We start from the raw sequence: 22,107 nt of genomic DNA, 5'->3' as shown, positions 1-22,107 counted from the left end.
GTCTGTGCAGAGGACAGCAACACCTAAGAGGGAAATGTATTACAATGTCTGTGTATGTTGATTGAATTCCATCCACACAAACCAACATCCATCATCCATCAAAACGGTGTCCAATACAAAGAAAATTACAGCACTTCACAACTCAGTTCATCAAAAAACCAAACTCTCTGTCCAAGAAAAAGAGTAGCAGATGCAGTGTTTTGCTCTGTAACTTCTGGAATATACTTCCATTGCTCGACAGCAAGGGAATTTAACACCTGGGGAATGAGTGGGTAACGCTAAACACCAGGCAGTTTTATGTAAAACAAAAATTATAGGTTTTGTCACTATCGCAGCAGTGGCACTTAGCAATCAGCGCTCTGCCAGTCGGTCCCCAGGGTCGTTTTCCATGCCTGGGCCTGGAAGATGGAGGGCCACGGTGAATCTCTCAGCTTCATCAGTAAAATGTAACCTTGACTCTTGGGCCTTTGTGTTGCTCTTCACTCTAGCTCTCTTGATTGTCAACAAAGTGACTCTCATTTATCAACCTAACGTAGAAACCAGCACAGATATGAGCGCAGAAATCATCTTACGACAGGCTTCACGTGTGATTCATGAAACGTTCGTATCACACCAATCAGAGCGTAAGAATGGTCATACATTGATAAGTGCAGCAGTTAGAAACGATCGTAAATTTAATTTTCACACCCCAATATATTCTCAGTTTTGAGGCCTCGCCCCTACAATTTACGACATGGCGTGACGTAATCCGGCTAAGAAGCGGAATTTTATAGAGGTGGAGAGCCTGAAAACTAGTACGAAAGGCTGTAGAGAGAATGCGGAATGGAAAGAGATCACTGATGCAGTCAACAGTGCTGCCGTAGTAAATCAGACTCCAGCTGAAGTTTATTTAATTTATACGCCCTTGACATATGCTATAGTCTTAATAGTAATAAACAGGCTTATATTGCAATCTCTCAGGCCTACATGGTGTACCTATATTTAAATAAACACACAGTAGCGGAGTTTTTTCATCGTTCACTTGTGGCCATTAACGACACTTTAAAAGAGAATGGAAAACCTGAAGAATAAATAAAAATGTTGTGCATCGCCATGTTTCCTGTATTGATCATCATTACCAAACATAACACTGTACCTTTTAAAAGTGAGGAATAATATCCTGTCTCCTTCGTATAGGCCCCAGTTGGGGGTGTTCTGGACACTTCTCTCTGGGCATCGGGTCATCTGGCTCCATCGCTACATTTATGGCACCCTGTTATGTTGTATGTTGTTGTGCAGAACCCCACAGGCTAAAACAATGTTGCAGACTTTTTCTGCTGTGTATAGGGTCCTCCCTGCTGATGCAAGACAGAGCCATCTGCCCTTAATTAATCCGATGGAGCGCTCCACTGTGGCCCGTGCGCATACGTGTGCACTGTTGTACCGGCACATAAAGGTCTTCTAAAAGAGCCAGATCTGCCATTGTTGATCAGTGATCAACTGATGACTTCTCCTTCTCCTGTTAAACTGATTATATGTCGCACTGCAAGTCCACACTGACTCTAAAACTTGCGAGTTCAGACCAGACGTGAGATTTTATTGCAGCCTACGCTCACGTTCAAATTGATAAATGCCGAGCTTTGCCCGTCCTACGCCTGTTTTAGGTCGTACGCACGTTTCAAAAATGAGAGCCAATGTCCCTAGAAGTACATTGTAAAGCTGTGCTATATGATCCTACATCCGAAATGTCAGCATTTAAGGATGAGGACAAAGAACTGATGAGTATTGAAGTGTATGCAGAGAACCAGGATCTGTCAAATAACATGCACACTACAAAACTACAGGATATAATTATGATCATTCTTGTCATCTCCAAATCTCCTAAATCCGCCTTCACTCCTACAGGTGTGACAATCAGTGTTTGCCCAATCCGTGTCCTGAAAGCTTTGGTTGCAAAGTCACTGATGGCTCCATCCACTGCGACCCGCTGCCTCAGGTCAGTCAGCACAACAAATAATGACTTTATGTATTGTTTTTTTTTTCAGTGAAAGTATCACAAAATTCTTAGTTATTAGGATAACTGTTGAGGGAAATTACACTTAACAGCCATAGCTGCCTTAAATACTTATTCTATCAATTGTCCTGTCTATCTGTCAGGTATCTCCAATGATTGGCTACATGGAAATCATGGAGATCAGTGTCAGCGTGCTTGGATTGCTCTTCTTGGTTGGCATCTTTGTTTGCATTAGGAAACGTTACGTACAGCAGAAGAAGAAAAAACCCATCTGTGTACAGGACTCCAATGGGTAAGACTACATATATCTATCTCAAATGAGGTTCAAAACTCCTCAATGTGTTTCATTAGTCCAGCTTATATGTTAAGACAAAAACTACACTGGACTGTTCAAATGCTCGTTAGTAGTTGTCACTCCCAGAAAGTGTTGAAACAACTCTTTTCTGGCACCACAAATGGCAAAAAACTGTCCTGCAGCTTTCTTGACTTTCCGCACTGTGTATTGTTATAAAGCCTTTGGACATCCAATGGAAATCAATGAGGGAAGTAGCCGACCAGCGAGAAAAACATACTGGAGAAGTTGTACAGGGACGTCAGAAGAAACACTTTTTTTCTCTTTGAAAGATGCTTTACATGCAACACCGCAGGCTAAAAATGGATCTGCTCCCCAATTTCTGAAACTTTATTTTTTTCCCATTCTCCTCCATCATCCCAAACATGTAGTTAAAGCTGGATGAATCGATTGTTAACCACTAGAGGGCAAAGGATGTATAAAACCAGCAGATCAGCACATAGCCCTGACAAACTGTATTAGTCTTAACAAACTGTTATCAGCAACACCGAGCAGCATTACTATCCGTATATGTCCAACACAACAAGCCTTCTTCCAAATCAAACATTGGGGCCGTGGTGGTCTAAAGGTTAAAGAAGCGAGCGTGTGACCGGGAGGTTGTTGGTTCAATCCCCAGCACGACAAGATCAAATCAGGGTGGGGAAAGTGAAAGAGCAGCGCTTGTCCCATCCTCATTACCACCACTGAGGTGCCCTTGAAAAAAAATGAACAGAGGCCTAATTACTAAAGAAGGCAGCAATGTGTGTATCTGTAATAACTGCACGTATTTGGCTGAGGGTTTAGGATTCCTCCATCAAGAAATTACGAAGGAAGTTATGTCTTTCCATTTTTATTACCTTATTACTTGATTAATATATCTGTGTCTAAAACGTTGGGAAAGCTAGAGGACATATTCAATAAATAACTCTTAAAAAGCTTAAGAAAGACAAAACTTGCTAAAGAAGTACTACAATCATTAGATCTGTTAAAAGTTTTTTCATTATTTTGAATGCTCACATTGATTTTACATTCGTTCCACTTAGGTGGTGTCCAAAAAGGCATGGGAAATCCCCTAAGATTAATATTGAACTAAAACATATATTTTCACACCCTCAGCTACTTCCAGCCCAGTCTGGCCAAGAGCCTCAAAGCCAACATCCAGGAAGTGAACGGCATAGAGATGAGCTCACTGGTCGGTCCCACCAACGACCTCGACAACACGCCGTTCCGGTCTCTTCGCCCACGCAGCCAGATCATTTCGTCAGGAGGCGAGGTTTGCTATCCAAAGACACAGGGGCCGGTTGTATGCAGTGTTGCCCCAAACCTCCCTCCCAGGCCACCGTCCAGCTCCGACAACGACTCCATCAGGAAGAACCACTGGGATTATGAAGGTGTGTTTCTATGTGTGTATTTATGATTTTAGTATTATGAGCATTGTGATTTTGATTAGTGTACACTTGTGTCCATCAGAGAGCACTGAACAGGTAGATTTTGACCTATAAAATGTCCCATTCAGTACATTCCACAATTCTTCAATTCTTCTTATCAAAAATACTCTGCCTGAAAAGTCTAGTACTGGGTCAGGTTATATGTATGTTATTATATTATTTTACATAAATACTGCATATAAAAGGAGTGTGGTGACAGCCATCAATCCAATTGTGACTGTCAATTTCAAATTTGAAAAGTGTCCAACAACAGGGGTGGCGTTGTAAACATTCAGGGCTCAGCCCAAACCTGGGGGGGGGGAATCCAAAGGCATGCTCCATATATTGTTGATAGAACCCTTAAAGGTCCCATGGCATGAAAATGTCACTTTATGAGGTTTTTTAACATTAATAGGCATTCCCCCAGCCTGCCTATGGTCCCCCAGTGGCTAGAAATGGTGATGGGTGTAAACCGAGCCCTGGGTATCCTGCTCTGTCTTTGAGAAAATGAAAGCTCAGATGGGCCGCTTGGGGGGGGAAAATGTCAACTGTGGGGAAAAAATAGAAAAAACATTGGTTAACTAAATCACCTGTTTTGCTTCACAGTCACTGTTATACCGACGGTCAGAACAGGCTGAATGATTCAGTCACTCACGTAAAGAAATGTTTCTTGTCATCAGAGTGGTAATAATTATCATTGGGAGTAACAGCAGACTGCGTGTAAAGTCGTCTGTCAACAAGCGTCGCTAATTAAACTCTGGAAGATGAAACATTCACGTGATGAGGCCGATTGGAAGCGATAACATCAGAGAAGAAAGTGATTTCCCGGTTTCATCTCTCAGCATCTCGGTTTTATTTCCCACTTTCTCTTTCTGCGATCCTCTCTGCCTCCGTCTCTCTCTCCTCTTTGTTCCTATGTGACCTTGTTCTGTACTTGTCTCGTTCTATATTCTTTATTACCATCCGTTATTGACCGTCCTCTTTTGCTCTATTCTCCTGTCTCCCTCTCTAAATATCTCCCATTTCAGTTTTTTATTCCATTTTCTCTCCCTTTATTTTGTCCTTTGTATTTCTAGCTCCCCCACAGACAACAGATTTGTTGCTAAGTAAAATGTGCTTGCCAATTGAAATTCATGCATCCAGTGTGAAGCAAAAGAATGATACAATTGATCAGTCAAAGGTAATCATTCAAAGTTCAATTTTAAATGTGCCTTTAATTGACATTTCACAAAATTGCTGTAAAACGGTGTTTAATTTTAGTCAAATATTCAGTCACTCATCTCATATTTAATCTCTACCTTGAGGCGCACACATCCTCATCACATATTCCTCTTTTAGAAATACCAGTGTATGAATGGGAAATGGCTTCTTTTTACTCTTGGGTGACATTTTATTGCATGAAACAAAACTACAAATAGGGAGCTTAATGTGGCAATTTTGGGCCAGTTTTACTAATGACCCAATCTCTTGAATGCACACCTGTGAGTAGATGACATTCATTGTGTTAAACAGGGAACTTTACAACAAGTTTGTGCAATTTTTGTTCTTTTTCATCTTTTATCTCCTTATCTGTCATTCTCCTCATCTTTTTCACCTTTTTCTGTTGCACCCTCTTTTTCCTTGTTTTCCAACTTTCTTGCGTGTGTCCCTCCCTCTATCTCTCTCCGGTCTAGTTCTCTCGTTCTCCTTTCGTTCTGTCAAACTCACTCAATTCCTTTCTCCTCTTTTGTTATTCTGTCATGCTCTCTCTCTCTCTCTGTCTCTCCTAACCTTTCTCACACTCTGTCTCCCCTGTTGTATGCAGCAATTTGTTTTCATGTACCGGATCAATGTGCCTCGCTGCCAAATTTTTTCTCGAGACAGATGAAAAGAGGCAGATCAGGCGTTCGCCATGCCATCGCTCCCCAGGCAACACTATCCTGGCAGATCATTCATCTGCTTGACCTTATCGCAGACAATAAAGGGCACGTTCCTGTAGTCGTTATCCCGGACTACACTTAGCTTTTTGTTCACCCTACGACCCTGAAAATGATTCATTTTGTGTGGCTCTTGACTACACCTGACATGTTCTGTTTGTCAGTGATGCTTTAAATCACATGTGTCAAACTCGAGGCCTGCGGGCCAAATTTGGCCCCTTAGATCCGGCCCGTATATCAATTTGGGTTCACAATACATTTTGGCCCGCCAAACCAAAAACACAGGAAACTGCAGTTACGTGACATTCAAAGCAGAATTTGGCAGATCCGAGACACAGAAATTCCCCCAGAAGTAGAGAGAGAGTTTTCCTATTCAGGCTGTAAACCAGGTTGTATAATTGTTTTTGCTTGATTTGCTAAATTGTAGGATGGCTAAAGAACTCTTTTGATGACTTTTGTAGGGCTTCATGTCAACAGAAATGCGACAAAAAGCGTGTAAAAATGTTGTAAAAAGCAACAAATTTACAAAAAGGTGACAAATGTCTGAGAAAGCAACAAAAAAGTCAGAAGAAAAAAGTGACATGCAGTAACAAAAGCTCCATGTCTGGGCCTTGGTGTGATTTTCTTTTTCCAGTGTGGCCCTTAGTGAAAATGAGTTTGACACCCCTGCTTTAAATGGTCAACAAATTCTGGAATAAAGATAGTATCTCAACATAAAAGCATTGCAGGCTGTAAAAAAATAAATAATAAAGACTTAATACGGGGCCTTTGCCTTTTATCACCATCACTGTTATTGAATTGGTGATGGATCATCCAATCACAGAACCCCATCAACTATCAGCCATCATGAAACCATGTTTGGATGTCAAATGTCAAGATGATAAAAGGACATTGTGCTGGAGAGTGAGCACAAATCTATGATTATTTAAATTTTTTTTTTATAAGAAGAATACTTTTTTTAAAGCATAACTTTTATATCATGCCTTAGTTTTAGCAAGCACTTATTTTTAGTACTTATTGTACTTTTTGAGACTAAATTATTCATTTTCAAGCTTTGTCTTAAACTACATAGAATACTGGTTTGAAAAGACTGCAATAGAAAATATGTACTGTACCTGGCTTGTGATCTGTCACAACCACTGTTACTGACATTATTTAACCAAGTATGTGCAGAAGGATTAATGTTGGCACCAAATATTGTATTCCTTTTTATATTTTCTGAATTTTTTTTTTTTCCGATAAGAACGAAAAGCCGAAGGGACCACACTGAGACTGTGGTTCTTTAAAGATTGAGATTTTTAAAGATGTATATAGGACAGCTGAAGACATGAAAGGGAGAGAGAGGGGGGAATGTGCATGCAGCAAAGGGCGGTAGGGCGGAGTTGAACATGCGCCCGCTGCACCAAGGCGTAAACCTCTATATATGGGCGCAGTTTAAACATGCCGGATGGATGACAGCCTCAAAAATCAGATGTGGTTGAATTTCAGCTCTCAAATCAGATTTTTGCTCTGCCTCAGCCCCTCTCGAACCTCCATGTTTAGAGGTTATTTTCAACAAATCATGATTTTTAAGTCTCTTTCACACCCTCCATCTCTTGTCTCAAATTTTTTTTGCTCTCATAATTTTTTTCTTTTCCTCTACCATCTGCCGCCCATCTCATTTTCTCTCTTTCTTTTGGTGAACCAAAACAAGTTCCTTCGCCAAGACTATTTTGCAGAAGCGATTGTGATTGGTTTAAAGAAATGCCAATAAACCAGAGCATGTTTTTCTCCCATCCCGGGATGTTGTGTGGACTAGCCAGACCTTTCTCTGCAGCGCTGTGGAGGAAGGTCTGGCAATACGAGACTAGATGTTTGGAGACCAGAGCACCAGGAAACAGCAAGACATTAGTACAGGTTAAAATAACAGAAGTCAAGCAAGACATCAACAGATAACCATCATCGGCATCTATATTCAGTACATGAAGTCATACATGTTATACAGAAATTTGTATTCATGTACTGGATCAATATGCCACGCTGCTATGTTCTCGAGACAGATGAAAAGAGATCAGGCATTCGCCATGCCATCGCTCCCCAGGCAACGCTAGCCTGGCAGGTCATTCATCTGCTCAACCTTATCGTGGACAATAAAGGACATGCTCCTGTATATTTAATGTCCTTTTTAAGGCTGTTTAAAAAGCTAATTTAGGGAAAAGACAAGAGGCGTATGTAGTTAAAGAGAAATGCCAGTGAATTAAATACACGTTGCTAAAACTTTCCACCTCAGCAGCCAACCAAAACAGAGGAGAATCCCCCTGATACAGGCATTAATGTGTACTGTGGTGACATTTTGATATAAATTATGTTTTAAAATGTTCATTTATGCCCCGCTTCACTGGTTAATAACAGCGAGAGGCCCAGAGGTGGGAAACATTCATCATTTCACAGACAAAAGCCTTTGAATATACAAGCAATTATATTTGCATAGTAGATTATTTGATCCACATTTCATGAGGCCTTAAATTCCTTTCCAGAGGCATTATATTCCCACTAGGACTTAAGCTTCAGATGAAGAGTTACCTCAAAAGAGAGCTCAGTTTGGTGTAATAAATCTTTAAGTCAACAATCTGCCATTTATTTTCCTTGTTGCAGCCCGCGGTGGGGATCCGAGACTTTGTTCTCTGCACCTTTAGAAAAAGAACAGCTCTTGTTCTAAAAGTATGTTTTGAACGGTTCAAAGTGTGGTAATAACAACCTTTGAATCCAAGCTGAATGCTCCCTTTGATGTCTGTGGTTTGAGCCTACAAAGTTACGTAGATTTAAAGGATCGGTTCAGATTATTATTATTATGTTTTTTTAAAGATAATTTTTTGGGGCATTTTAGGCCTTTATTATATAGGCCAGCTGAAGATGTGAGAGGGGAGAGAGAACTCTACCAGGTGAGCTATCCAGGCGCCCCAGGATCAGTTCAGATTTAATACAATGCCGATCACTGTGGAAACATTCATCATGCATTAGTTGCCACAAGCTGATATTCTAGCAAAAGCAAATTAAGATATTGTCAGTGAATGTTTTTCAGTTACACTCAGTATAGGCTATATCCATGATGTTCCACTTCCGGGATTGTTCAGGTGCCGCTGGAAATGCCACCGGATGTCCATCACCTTCCTCTTCCTTTGTGTTGGCATTTTAAACTGCAGTGGATTTCTGAGGACTATGGGTAACTGCTCCTCAGATCTCAGAGAGTTTTCTCTCGCACGAATAAAACAACTTTCAAAGGTACACATGTTCCACCAAAACAAGTTCCTTCCCGAGGATATACATTGCGAACAAAGGTCAGATATTATATTTCATACAAGTCTAGTCTAAAAATGGCATAGCAACCTGTGCTTTAAAAAAAACCCGTGACCTTAGAATCGAAAATGTAATCAAATCGAGGATTTGGGGAATCGTGACAGCCCTACTAGCCAGACCCTACTCCACAGCGCTGTCGAGGAAGGTCTGGCAATGCGAGACTACACTCAGTATGAACATTTTGCGACTTGGCAGGTGCATTCATTAAAAACGTTGATCAAATTTTTTTTTTTTTTTATCCCGGTGGCATGAGTTTCTTTTAAAACATATTTGCTGTTGCAAATTAGCAGTATGTCAACATGATTTTCAGGATATAGGGTTATATATATATATATATATAAGAGTCACAGACTGCAGAAGAGGACATATAGCAAACACCCTATGTTATACTCACTGTAAAAATCTGATTCATTTCTCAACCATTTTTCAGCCTGCATCAGTGATCAAAGTTCCCTGCTCTTTCCAGCCTAAGAAAAGAAGCAGCTCTTGTTCCTAACTATTCATCGAATAATTACCAAGCAATGCCGAATCCCTTTGATGTCTATTAGGTCTACAGAGGGAGATTTAAAGTTGCTTGTCTCTTTTGCCTTCCCCCTTATCTATCCATCTCTCCCTGTGACCTTTATCTCTCTTTCACACCCTCCATCACTCGTCTTTTCAGTCCTCTCTTGTCTCAAATTCTTTCCCTGATTGTTTCTCTCCCAAAATGTGCAAAGTAACCAATTTTGCTCTCTTCATTTTGTTTCCAGTCTCTCTCTCTATCTCTCTGCTACTTTGTCTCATCTTCTCTCTCTGTCTCACAGCACAAGCAGCTAGGAGTCTGTTTAGTGTTCTCAGTAGTTCAAGGGACAGCAGGAGGCTTTTTTTTGTTTGAACAAACTGCATAATGCCTCCGCCTTGTTACTTTGAGAATTTGGGGATGAAGGGCAGGAATTTGAAGTGGTAATTATCCTCGAGAAAGCAAATTTATATTTTCAGATTTTGCCTCCCATCTTGTCTGCTAAGCGCTCATCGCTTCAGGGTGTTTCCTGTCAGTCAAATAGTGTGAGCTAAGCTGCGACACTGTAGGACACTTCGGCTCTTTTGTTCATTATAATTGTTACATTATTGTTATCACTGTTATACTTTTATAATAATATCAATAACAACAATGTAGGGGGGTCTTATTAGCCACGATAGCTAATGCAATTTTCTTCAATGAACGTAAAAGCTTTCATAAAGAGAGCCAAGGGCGTAACTTTGGGGTCAACATTGGGAAGGTTGAGATCTCCAACTATTTAGGGAGGATATGTCTGCATGTATTTAAAAAAAAAAAAAAAAAAAAAAAAAAAAAAAATATGGTCGAAAAAGAGACAAAAACGTCAAAAGGCAACAAATGTCCGAAAAAGCACCAAAAACTTAGAAAGAAGTGCCAAAGAATTTTTTTATTTCATAAAAAAGGCGAGAAAAACTATTGTCAAAAAATTGTCAAAAAATAACAACACGCAAAAAAAAAAAAAAAAAAAAAAGACAGAAAGAAAGACTAGATGTTTGGAGACCAGAGCACCAGGAAACGGCAAGACATTAGTACAGGTTCAAATAACAGAAGACAATAAGACACCACGAAGACAGCTAGAGAAATATGCTTTCTCAAGAAGCCATGCAGAGCGACAGGAAGCAGCAAGACATTAACAGATAAACATCATCAGCATCCATAATTAGTACATGAAGCCATGCAAGCAACAAAACAGCCATACAACAGATTATAGCCATTTTCTTGAAACATGAAGTACAAGTTATTAAGATGTTGTAATAGTTAAAGTGCAAGTGAATATTCTATGCATACCCAGGCCATGCAGAACTGACTATATCTGACTTAATGTGATGTTATAAGTCTACAGGGTGTAACTTTTCTTTTTACAAAATACAATTCCTTTGGCATTTAGCCTTTATTTGACAGAGGACAGTGTAGACATAGGGAAAAGAGAGGGGAGGGTATGACATGCAACAAAGGTCCCAAGGCCAGAATCTACCTCGGGGCGTTATGGTTATATGGCGTGCGCTGTAACTACTTGGCTACCAAGTCACTCCACTGGGTGTAAATTCTTATTAGCACAATAAAATGGTGATAAAACGTGATAAGTAGGCCTTTATCAAGGTTGGGGATTTAGCTTGAGATTATTTTCGGGGAAATATTTAAGTGATAAAGTGTTACGAGCAGACACAGGGATGTAGAAAAATCCATAGCTTATCATCGAGGTTGTCCTTTCATTGTCTTAATATTAGTTTATTATAATTCTGTTGATCCAAGCTGAGGGGATTATTCTACTTTTAAGTCTGGATCAGCCATTTATCTAAAATATTAAAGTAAATGTGGTGACTTTAGGCCATGAGCTTTCTTTAGACATCTCCCCTCCTCCTCCTCCACTAATGAAACTGACACCTCTGCAAATCCACAGTGAAGGATTTAATATGCAAATATCCAAAGCTGTCTTAAAACCTCACACTTGGCATCATATCCGTCATGCACAGCAACAACTGTCGCAGTGTTTTTTAGTATTTATCTTTCATTGACAATAAATGTTGATGAAAGTAGTTTTTTTCAGTGTGTGGGCTGATGTCACTCATGTGGCAGCTATTTAAAACTAAGTGGTAAACTTCTCACCCCAATGGGTGTCGACTTGCAGACACACTGGCAGACAGTAGTGTCAATGTTTTCACAGCCAAATTAACACAGACAACTTATGCAAACGTATGATATCTGTGAATACGTTGGCTGATAATAGACAAAAGTGCTCCAAAGAGCACTGATAATAGTGGTAGTAAAAATGTCTGTCACAATTCTTAAAAAAAACTACTGCTTGATATTTTTTGTGTTAATGCAAAAAAAAAAATCACATTCCATTTTATATTGCCTGCAAATGCCAATTATTGATGAACCCCTTTGCCCTATTTAGCATTTGTTCATTACGATCTTAGTACTGCAACTAACGATTATTGTATAGTTAGATTTAGCAATTAATTAGCCTGGTTGACACCAGACCCTTTGCCGTTGTAACTGAGAGTGGGTCTGGGCAAGCTTCATTCGCAGCCCATTTCCAAAGGGGCGTCACTAACGGACACCGCTCCAATGTCTCTGGGCGCAATTGGATAGTCCTTCAACCAATCAGACCAACGATCCGGGTGACGTGGCAGTAGCCGTCATGTTGAATGTAAACAAAAAGCTGCTCGCCGTCGCTGCGCTATGGTCATCGTGTAAAGCCCGCCTCAGCGGTTGTGACTGGTGCCTCAATTTGGAAAAAATTGGAAATGGGCTTGAACGGGCTCTTGGCCAGACTGACTTGCAGAGCAAATCTCAAATTTGCCAGAAGTTCGTCAGGGTTTTCCCAGGCTAGCAATTAATCGCTCAGTCTATAAAAATTTTAAAAAAAACTGAAAAATGTCCTATGCAGTTACCCAAAGTGACACCTTGTTTTGTTCAACCGGCAGTCAGTAACGCAAAGAAACTCATTTTACAGTGACATAAGCAGCTAATTCTCACATTTGAGAAGCTGGAACTGGCAAAGGTTTCGCATTTTTGCTTAATAAATTAATCAAATTTCTGTAGATAGACTAAACGGTAAATTGACTAATCGGTCAGCACTACATTATAATACCCTAGAATCTGTTGGGTCATAGCAATTGATGACCAACTAGTGGATCTAAAGAACGTATCAAGATGAATGATTCTGATGTTTTCCATGTCTGTGCTCTCTCACCAGTCTATCCAGCAGACCCCAACTACTACGGCCCCCCAGCGGTCCAGGAGTTCCCCCAGTTTGACATCGTAGAGGACGCCTACTCCACCACCTCCACCATGGACTCGCGACGGAACTCTCGATTCGGCGGCTTCCCATTTCCACTGGATCGATGTGACCGCCGCGCTCCCTTACCGCCCTGCTACAGCAACCAGAATCTGGACGACTTCCTGGGTCCCGACGGGCTTCCTCTTCCCAGCTCCCAGTGCCCCAACGAGTACACTGCCATCAGCTACTACCCCACCCAGCACGCCCGCAGCCTGGACAACGTCTCGGGAGGCTACAAGAGACTCAGCATGCGTCTGAGCGTGGCTATGCCGTCGTACGCAGAGCAGGCCGGCCCATTGCCGGCGCCCAACCCCGCCGAGCCTCAAACGAGAGCAGCAGGGCGGAACCCGAGCAGCTACGAAGCGTCCAGCATGGTGGAGAGCGATTACGGGAGCTGTGAGGAGGTGATGTTTTAAGACCCCAGTTTGGGTTCGAAGCCTACGTGCTTTTTTTTGTGGCAATTTCAGTTTCATATGGGAACCTAAACAGTGCAAGTACATGCCACTGTGTTGTGCAACTCCATTCTAAGGCAGCTTTGTGTGCAAGGACAGCTCTCAGATAGGACTCTTTGAAACGGCAGAGCAGCACTCTCTCACTGTGAGATCGGAGTCCTTTTTTTTTCACAGAAGAAAGTGCCATGCGAACCGTTCAGATGTCTTTCATGTGTTTTCAAAGTAGTGTAGTCCTACTGTGCCAGACTAGACGGGGGTAATTCAGTGCTCCTCGGTTAATTCAGCGCAGAGAGTTCAGCAGCAGTTCATCCCCGACACCTAAGAGATGCCACCGAGAGCACTCGTTAATTTGTGAGGGTTGTGAAGTTGTGAAGCGTATTACTCACTTGACTGTGGACTTTCTGTGTTTCTTTGTCAAAATAAGGCAAAACTCAAGACTTTTTTTTAAGCTTTAACATGAGAGAATCTGACTCTTAGAAGAGGATTCTGCTTTCTCAACATCACACAACTGCATATCCCTTGCATTTCACTTCTCGAACAAGCCAGCCACTCTAAAAACATCAATTTCAGCTCTGCCAAACATCGATAATGGTATGCATGCTATGCATCGAATGATGTGATTAAATGGGAGACAACAGGCATGAGGAAAACACAGTTGCCATGGCAGTGGCCAAAGTGACATTCAAACGTCTAATGAAATCCTGATAAAGAGCTTTGATGAGTGTTGCACTGTATGAAAGGTAAACAGTGTTTATCATGTCCACATTCTGCGGTGTGTTTGTGTTAACGTGGAATTTCTTTTATCATAAAAGCACTGCAAGAAATGTTGGCAAAAAAACGCAGGTTGAATGTGTGTCTAATGTTGGCCCACTATTTCAACTCTATAGGTATTAAAATAGACATTAAGCACATTTCATGCAGGATAAACATTTCAGTGAACTCTTTAATCTGTTTACCGTTGCTGTTGTTTAATCTCGCTGTCTGTTACAATGAAGGGGGCTGGATCCTCATTAGAAAAAAAAAAAAAAGATAAGAAGCCATGAACACAAAGTGAGGTTTGTCGTGAAGTAGATGTATTTTAACTCTGAGTGTTACTAGTATCAACGCTGTTTCCCTTACGGTACATTCTGTCGATTTTGAATGTGAAAGCATCTCCTCTTGGATTTTAATAAGCGTGAACTAGATTACAGTATTTTCTTTGGAGGAGACGTTGGTGTTTGTGATCAAGTTCAGCTCCGCAGCGTGATAAAGCTAACACTTAATGTGGAGTAGTTAAAGAAGCGCCGTACAAAAACATCTATGCAATCATTTTAAATGGTGCAAGGCTCAGATGGAAGAAATGCTTGTTTCGGTCAAGAGTTTGTTGTGCATTATGCAACATATTACAAAGTAAATGTTTTGTACTGAATTGTAGAGTCCATGTTTAGCCCGAGCAGCAAAATCAACTGTTAAGAGCCACAATATTCACAATTAAATATCACTTCAGACAAAATGACTTCCTGAACATTTCTTTTAAAAAGAACTTAGAGCAACATCTAATGATGCTTAAGCTGGAACTAGAAATTGTTTGGCATGTTTGCTTGAAAATCTTTTTTTAAACAATAGTTGTTGGAAAATAATAATTCCTAAAAAGAAAAGAAAAAAACAACCTAAACTCTTATTTAACTGATAGGTCATTGAGTCTATAAAATTGAGAAATTACAAACGGCAACGACAACTTGCTTCAAAAATTCCTTTAAAAGAAAATGAATGGATTTCTCAGTGTTTTCTTCTTATCTGAACTCACTGAAAGAAACCTACTGTGGAAGCCATGGTTTGTCTCTTTTAGTAGAGTGAACAAAACGCACATTCTGTGTAAATTATTCAGTTGTAATATATATATGTTAGCACTCTACAGAAAGCCACATGCATTATGTATAAATTGACATTTCCATTTGGCCGCTCAGCAGTCTATTCTTTGTATTCATACATGATGTTTAAATCAGGTTTATTCAAGTCTTTGGTTGCTATCACAACCAAGATCAGCAGGCCACTATGCTGTCCAAACAACACTTAACTTCTGTCAGGTCAAGGCCGATAGAAGGCCACATCTAAAAGACAAATCAGCTGTTTGTTTGCTGCCTCCTTGTTAACGTGTCAGGGATGCAGATGATGCATGTTAAATCATACTAACTGGATTTTGACACAGGTCCTGGAGGCTGGGGAGATCAACAAGACACAAGGGCACTGCCTGTTTTAGAAAAAGGCTTTTGTTGTAACGTGTGAACAGACATCAGGCTGATTCAGTCGGGGTTAAATAGGTTAGTTAGGTCAGTCACAGAGAAAAATGTTTTTTTTCTGTAACTGTATCATTAATTTCTATCATCCCAAGTGTGTGTGTAGTGGGGCTAAATCAAAACACACACTTTGCAGATATTAATACATATTTATTCACTGCTGTTTTTACTGCTGAGTTTTGGCACTAGTTCCGAAAAAGGAAGACTAAAAGAAATAAGGTTTGGAACTTTCAAGTTTATATAATGGAAAAAAAACTCAAAGCAATTAATTTTAAAAATTACTAATGTCTCTCACAGTAGGCAGTGTTGCGCCAATAACAGATAAGCCGTTTGAATTGAATATCCTGGATGAATAATATAGGCCTTAATGAGTGCCAAATCAAACTTCCTTCATCATATACGGTATTTCACCGTGTATTTTTGCTACCTTTTGTTGTTTCAGTCCAAGCATTGTAAGGCAATTTCCTAAGCAAGAATTGAGAATTTTTGAAAAGCAGGGAAAGTGTTATATCATAAATCTGTCTGTTATAATCGCCAAAATATACCCACTTATCAACATTTTCATTTGAGTAACTATATTCCTGCTGTTCCCAAATAAATCCTTATTTGTTAGGTCAGTCATCGCCATCTCTTATTTTGTGAAATCTAAGAATGTGTAACTAAATCCTCCCAGCTGTTTTAATGCAATTGTTGTTGTATGTTGTGGGTTAATTTAATTTCTGTCTGGTTTAAATATGATTGCTGTTTCGGAAAGAAAAAAATATATACCTGTACTATATCTGTACAAAAAAGACCTTTATAGTGTACAGGTATTGTGTTGTACATAGAGTCTGTATCTGTGTGTTGCTGTTGTTGTTTGTGCCGAATATGACTCACTTGAATGTAAGGTACATTTGTTTTCATTCATAAAAGTTTATTTTTTTTTATCAATATGGGCCTCCCCATGTTTTGCCCTGTTGTTTCTCTGTGAGAGATTTTATTAAGATACCGTCTTTCCATTTTGTTTTTCAATATTGTAAAGAGAATATGAATAAAGATAATCTTCTAAGAACATTAATTCTTGCTGCTTTGTGTTCCCAGCATGTTACACACACACACACAAACTGTGGGTTTTGTCACTGTCGGGAAAGAAGTAAAAAAAAATAAGCTTTCTCCAGACAGGATTTGTGTTATCAGAGGAAATCACGGGTAATTTGAATTTAACCACGCACCTCAGTGATGTAAGAAGGTGACAGATTGTAAGTTACTGGGACAAAGCTGGGACTGATGGGGTTAAGCAACTCTGCCCACCCACTATTATTGTCAATTTCCTTACAGACAAAAATGTACGCCATCAGAATGAATGGAAAGATGCTTTACCATGTAAAAGTCATAAAAAGACAGTATAGTATGTTCAAAACAAAAGTCATAGAAAAGTATGTTAAAAAAAATAATTAAAAAAGGCATAGTGTGTCGGAAAAAGTCATTAAAAAAGTTGTGTTATAGTATGTAGAAAAATGTCATAAAAAGTCATACTATAGTATGTTGAAAAAAAGTCATAGTATAGTATATCATAAAAAGTCATAGTATGTCGAAAAAAGTCGCAGTGTAGTATATCATAAAAAGTCATAGCATGGTATGTCAAAGAAGTCATAAAAAAGTAATATTATAGTATGTCAAAAAATAGTCATAAAAAGTCATACTTTAGTATGTCGAAATTAAGTCATAGTATAGTATGTCGGAAAAAAAAGTTGTATAGTATGTAAAAAAAAAGGCATTAATAAGTCATAGTATAGTATGTCGCTAAGAAAATCTCCTGCACACTGTTTAACTAAAATATATGAAGTTTTAATAATAGGCAACGTTTCGGTACTGGACCATCTTCATGCAATACAAAAAAAGTCATACTATAGTATGTTGAAAAATAGTCATAATAGGTCATACAATAGTATGTTGAAATGAAGTCATAGTATAGTATGTTGAAAATAGTCATAACAGGTCATAGTTAGGGTTGGGCATCGAGAACCGATTCCTACTTGGAATCATTTCAAAAATTACAATTCCAGTAGAATCGTTCCTTTATTGGAATCGTTTGGAATCGTTTAGAGGATTTGGTTTCAAATTCAATCATTGTTTCCCAATTTAATATGCACAAGTTTTGGTTTCCGTAGCAGCCAGGTGCTTGTTTTGTTGCAGCCTTGGAGCACAGTAAGCGGTGTTCTAGTCTGGCTTTATTTTACGTTGAAAAGGCCCTGTTAAACTGCAACCCACCTTTGAATCAAAATAAAACTTCCCTCTTATTTGTGAAAATAGGCATGTGACCCGTTTCAACTCCACCCCTCAAAGAATCGGAATCGAGAATCGATAAGAACCGGAATCGAAATGAAGAATCGGAATTGGAATCAGAATCATTAAAATCCAAACGATGCCCAACCCTAGTCATAGTATAGTTTGTCGAAATAAAGTCATAATATAGTGTGTAGTAAAAAGTCATAGCATTATGTCGGGAAAAAAAAAGTCATAAAAAGTCATAGTATAGTATGTCGGGAAAAAAAAGGCATAGTCAGGTATGTCAAAATGAATTCATAGAATAGTATGTCGAAAAATAGTCATAAAAGATCATAATGTAGTTTATCGGAAAAAAGTCACAAAGTCACAGTATAGGATTTTATGTAAAACAAAATCAAAAAAGTCATAGTATAGTATGAAAAAAAAATCATAGTATAGTATGTTGAAAAAAAGACATACTATGGAATGCCAAAAAATAGTCATAAAAGGTCAGAGTATAAATGTTGAAATGAAGTTATAATATAGCATGTCGAAAAAAGTAATCTACAGTATATAAAAAAAATGTTAAAAGTCATATTATAGTATATAGTAAAGAGTCATAAAATGTCTTAGTGTAGTATGTTGAAAAATTCCTAGTAAAGTATGTAGAAAAAACTCATAAAAAAGTCGTAGTATAGTATATCTAAAAAAGTCATATTATAGTATGTAGTAAAAAGTCAAAAAAAGTCATAATATAGTATGTCGAAAAAAAGTCTTAATAAAGTCATAGAATAGTATGTCGAAATGAAGTCATAGTATAGTATATCGAAAATAGTCATAACAGGTCATAGTATAGTATGTCAAAATGAGTCATAATGTAGGGGCGGTTTCCCAGACAGAGATTAAGGCTAGTCCTAGACTGAAAAGGCCTTTTAACGTTTCTTGGTCACGTTGTAAAATAGTCCTAGACTTGGCCTAGTCCTGGATAAACTAAGCTGATTTCCTGAAGGAAGATCAGAGATACTTCAGGACTAAATTGAGGCTTAAATTAAACCACCCAGGAGGCAGGTTTAACTTCAGATTACAAGTTGTTTTTTTAAAAGAAGACACATGGATTACTTGGAGTATGTCAATGAAGAACAACGAATACCACCAGCTAGGCAAGTTCTTGCTGACAGAAGTAACCCATTGCAATGCTTTGATGACATTAGTTTTCGAGATCGTTTTCGAATGCATAAAGTAAATGTTGTGGATCTCATTTCACTTTTGGAACCAAGGCTTTCATCTGTTACCCAAAGAGGACGGCCTGTAGCAGTTTGTCTGCAGGTGCTCATAACTTTACGATTTTTGGCATGTGGCACCTTTCACAGAGAAACTGGGCACTTATGTGGTCTCAGTGAACCTACAGTATGTAAAGTCATTCACAGAGTATGCATGGCTATTTGTGAATTGAGAAGACATTACATAAACTTCCCTGATGCTGCGACCCAGGCAAACTACAAGGTACAATTCTATGAATATGGGAACTTCCCAGGAGTCATAGGCTGCATAGATTGAAGCCATATTCCCATAAAACGTCCCTCTTCTCCAGATGCTGAGGAATACAGGAACCGCAAGAACTGGTTTTCTATAAATGTCCAAGGTGTATGCACTCCCAAGTTACAGTTTTCAAACATTGTTGCGCGTTGGAAAGGTGCAACTCATGATTCCCGGATCTTCCTTAACTCATCTGTGTTCTCAGTTTGAAAGAGGAGATCACAAGGGAATATTGCTTGGTGACAGTGGGTATGCTTAGAAGAATTCTCTGTTTACACCATACTTGCACCCAACAACTACTGAGCAAAGGCGCTACAACCAGGCTCATACGCGCACGAGGGGACTAGTAGAGCGCATGTTTGGGGTTTGGAAGAGTCACTTTCAGTGCCTTCGGAAAACACTTAGATTCCAACCAAGAAGATGCTGCACCGTTATCATTGCAACAGCCGTTCTTCACAACCACCCGAAACAGCATGGATGCCCAGATCCCCCGATACAGGAGGATGACAATCTAGATACACCACCATTTACAACAGACCACACAGAAGGACTTGCCTACAGAGATGCTTTTTCATTGGGTCACTTTTGACATTACCTTGTCACACTTCTGCTGGGATCTGATACATGTTCACATGTAATGAGTGAATGACTGTATTTTACAAGTATTTGTCTGGTATATTAAAGAAACACCCAAAACATCAAAAATGATTTAATAAACAATTTTTATTCCATATTCATTGTTGTGATATCAGACAGTTGCATCTCTGTCTCCTTCCATCTTCATTTCCAGTTCTACTTGGAGGATCTTCATTTTCATTTCATGCTCCTCCTTAAGGTACTTCAACTTGTGTTCATGAAATTCAATGGCCAGCTTTTCGTGGATTGTGACTCTTGTTTTGATCACCGGTACTGGCAGACACTGCCACCCTAGTTTCTGAGGATGTGGAGGGTAAATTACCTTGCAGCGCTTCAGTTATGTCCCTTTGACTTTCTCCTTGAAAAAAAGAACAGTTCATATATAATCAAATAAATGCACATTAAATGAGAAATGTTCCACATCAAATGAAAGAATGAAACAAAGAAAGGAAAGTTTGAAAGGAGAGTACGAAATGCCAAAATATACCCATTGTAGTATGTGTGTGTGTGATCCCTCATCTGAACTGTCTAGATGGTCATCATCTGGTATGTTCTCCAAAGGTTGCTGGTTCTCCATGATTCCTGTCAGTAAGTCATCCAACTGATCAGTATCTTTATTTGCAGGTCCTCCACCAGTCTTAAACCTCTCTCTTCGGGCTTCTGCAGCAGTTTTTTTTAGGTTGATTTTTATATTCTTCCACAAAACCTGTACCGAATATAATACTGTAGTGTCAATCCATTGATATCACAAAACAGTAATAAAATACAGCTATCAAAGGTAATAGAAATTGACAATCCTTACCTGAAGCTGTTGTATTGTTCTTGTGGATGTTTGTTCATTTGCATTAAATTCATTACAGATGGATTTCCATGCATTCCTTTTCTTTGATTCCACAGCAGATGTGTGCTGTTTGTCTTCAATGACTGGGTGTCTTGATACTATTGTCTTTAAAAGACTTTTATCATACTCACTAAAGTTTTTTGATCGCGGTCATTTTTCTGCTGCCATTGCTTTCCTTGAATTTCCTTCTCCAGTTCCTTATGTTTTAGGTGTTTCTTTGTCCATTCCATGTTTTATAGGCAACCTCAGTCCAGCTAATTCAGACTGGCACAGGTGGTTTTAAATTAATCTTGTTTACTTTGGTACAAGACTTCATAGTCCAGGTGTTCTTAATCTCTAATTAGTCTGTGTTTCAGAAAGCCATTTATTGAGCAGTGATTAACTATTCTGGATTAAGGCCTAGTCTTGGCCTAATTTAATCACTGTCTGGGAAACCGCCCCGTAGTGTTTAGTAAAAAGTCATAGCCTACTATAGTATGTCGAAAAAAAGTCATAATAAAGTCATAGTATAGTATGTTGAAATTAAGTCATAAAAAGTATGTCGAAAATAATCCCCAAAAAAGTCATTCTATAAGTAAAAAAAGTTGTAGTAGAGTATGTCATAAAAATAGTCATAAAAGGTCATACTTTATTGTGTTGAAAAAAAGTCATATAGTATGTCTAAAAAATTCATATTATAGTATATAGTAAAATGTCATAAAAGGTCATAGTATAGTATGTCGAAAAATTCATAGTATAATATGATAAATAATATCAGTACTTAAATAAAAAGCAATATGCACCTGTTGTATTTTAATCCAGGCTGATAAGAACTGGGTAAAACCTCTGCTGGGTGATCAGAAAAGGCTCCAGGATTAAATAAATCCTGGCTGTTAGCCTGGTCAGGAGCAGGCTAGCTGTACAGAATAAATCTCCATGGTGATTTATGTGCCTCTGCTTTCGTGAAACCAAATCAAGGCTAAAGAGGAGGCCACACATAGGCCCCTGGTGTCCCCCGCTTGTACGGCCGGGGTGGAGGAAAAAGGAAAAAAAAGAAAAAATTTCTTCTAAAAAGGCACAAAAGATTTACGAGCTTAATCCCTTATCTTGGTTTTGTGAAACGGGCCCCGGGTGGCGATGTTGCTGCTCCTCTCGGGCGCATCTCCTCAAGTCTGGAGAGGATTGTTGCAGCCATGGAGCGTGGCCCTCCAAACGCACCACCTGCACCTGTTGTGCTCCTTCCTCCTCCCCCCACTCCATCTCCGTCCACCCGCTCCATCAGGAGCACATCGCGCATTGCCACTCCCGGACCA

At 39.3% G+C, this 22,107-nt stretch overlaps 1 protein-coding gene and 1 long non-coding RNA gene across 2 annotated transcripts in view; one reads left to right on the top strand and one right to left on the bottom strand.

The window, feature by feature from the left end:
- The window catches only part of fat2 (FAT atypical cadherin 2), a 128,071-nt gene extending 111,463 nt beyond the window's left edge, over positions 1-16,608 (top strand). Inside the window, exons 26-29 of the mRNA XM_028590185.1 lie at positions 1,885-1,975; positions 2,137-2,285; positions 3,441-3,715; positions 12,744-16,608. Coding sequence (XP_028445986.1) covers positions 1,885-1,975; positions 2,137-2,285; positions 3,441-3,715; positions 12,744-13,243 — 1,015 coding nt within the window. The 3' untranslated portion in view covers positions 13,244-16,608. The remainder of the gene's footprint in view (positions 1-1,884; positions 1,976-2,136; positions 2,286-3,440; positions 3,716-12,743) is intronic.
- Positions 16,609-20,041: 3,433 nt separating this feature from the next.
- On the bottom strand, positions 20,042-21,057 carry LOC114563225 (uncharacterized). The gene is made up of 3 exons (XR_003693596.1): positions 20,777-21,057; positions 20,462-20,680; positions 20,042-20,332 (listed from the first exon to the last, which is right to left on the bottom strand). It is a non-coding gene; the product is annotated as an uncharacterized LOC114563225 (long non-coding RNA).
- Positions 21,058-22,107: the final 1,050 nt, after the last annotated feature.

This window comes from Perca flavescens, chromosome 10, assembly GCF_004354835.1.
Source record: "Perca flavescens isolate YP-PL-M2 chromosome 10, PFLA_1.0, whole genome shotgun sequence".
NCBI classification, from domain to species: Eukaryota; Metazoa; Chordata; class Actinopteri; order Perciformes; family Percidae; genus Perca; species Perca flavescens.
This window is presented reverse-complemented; position numbering and strand designations above follow the sequence as displayed.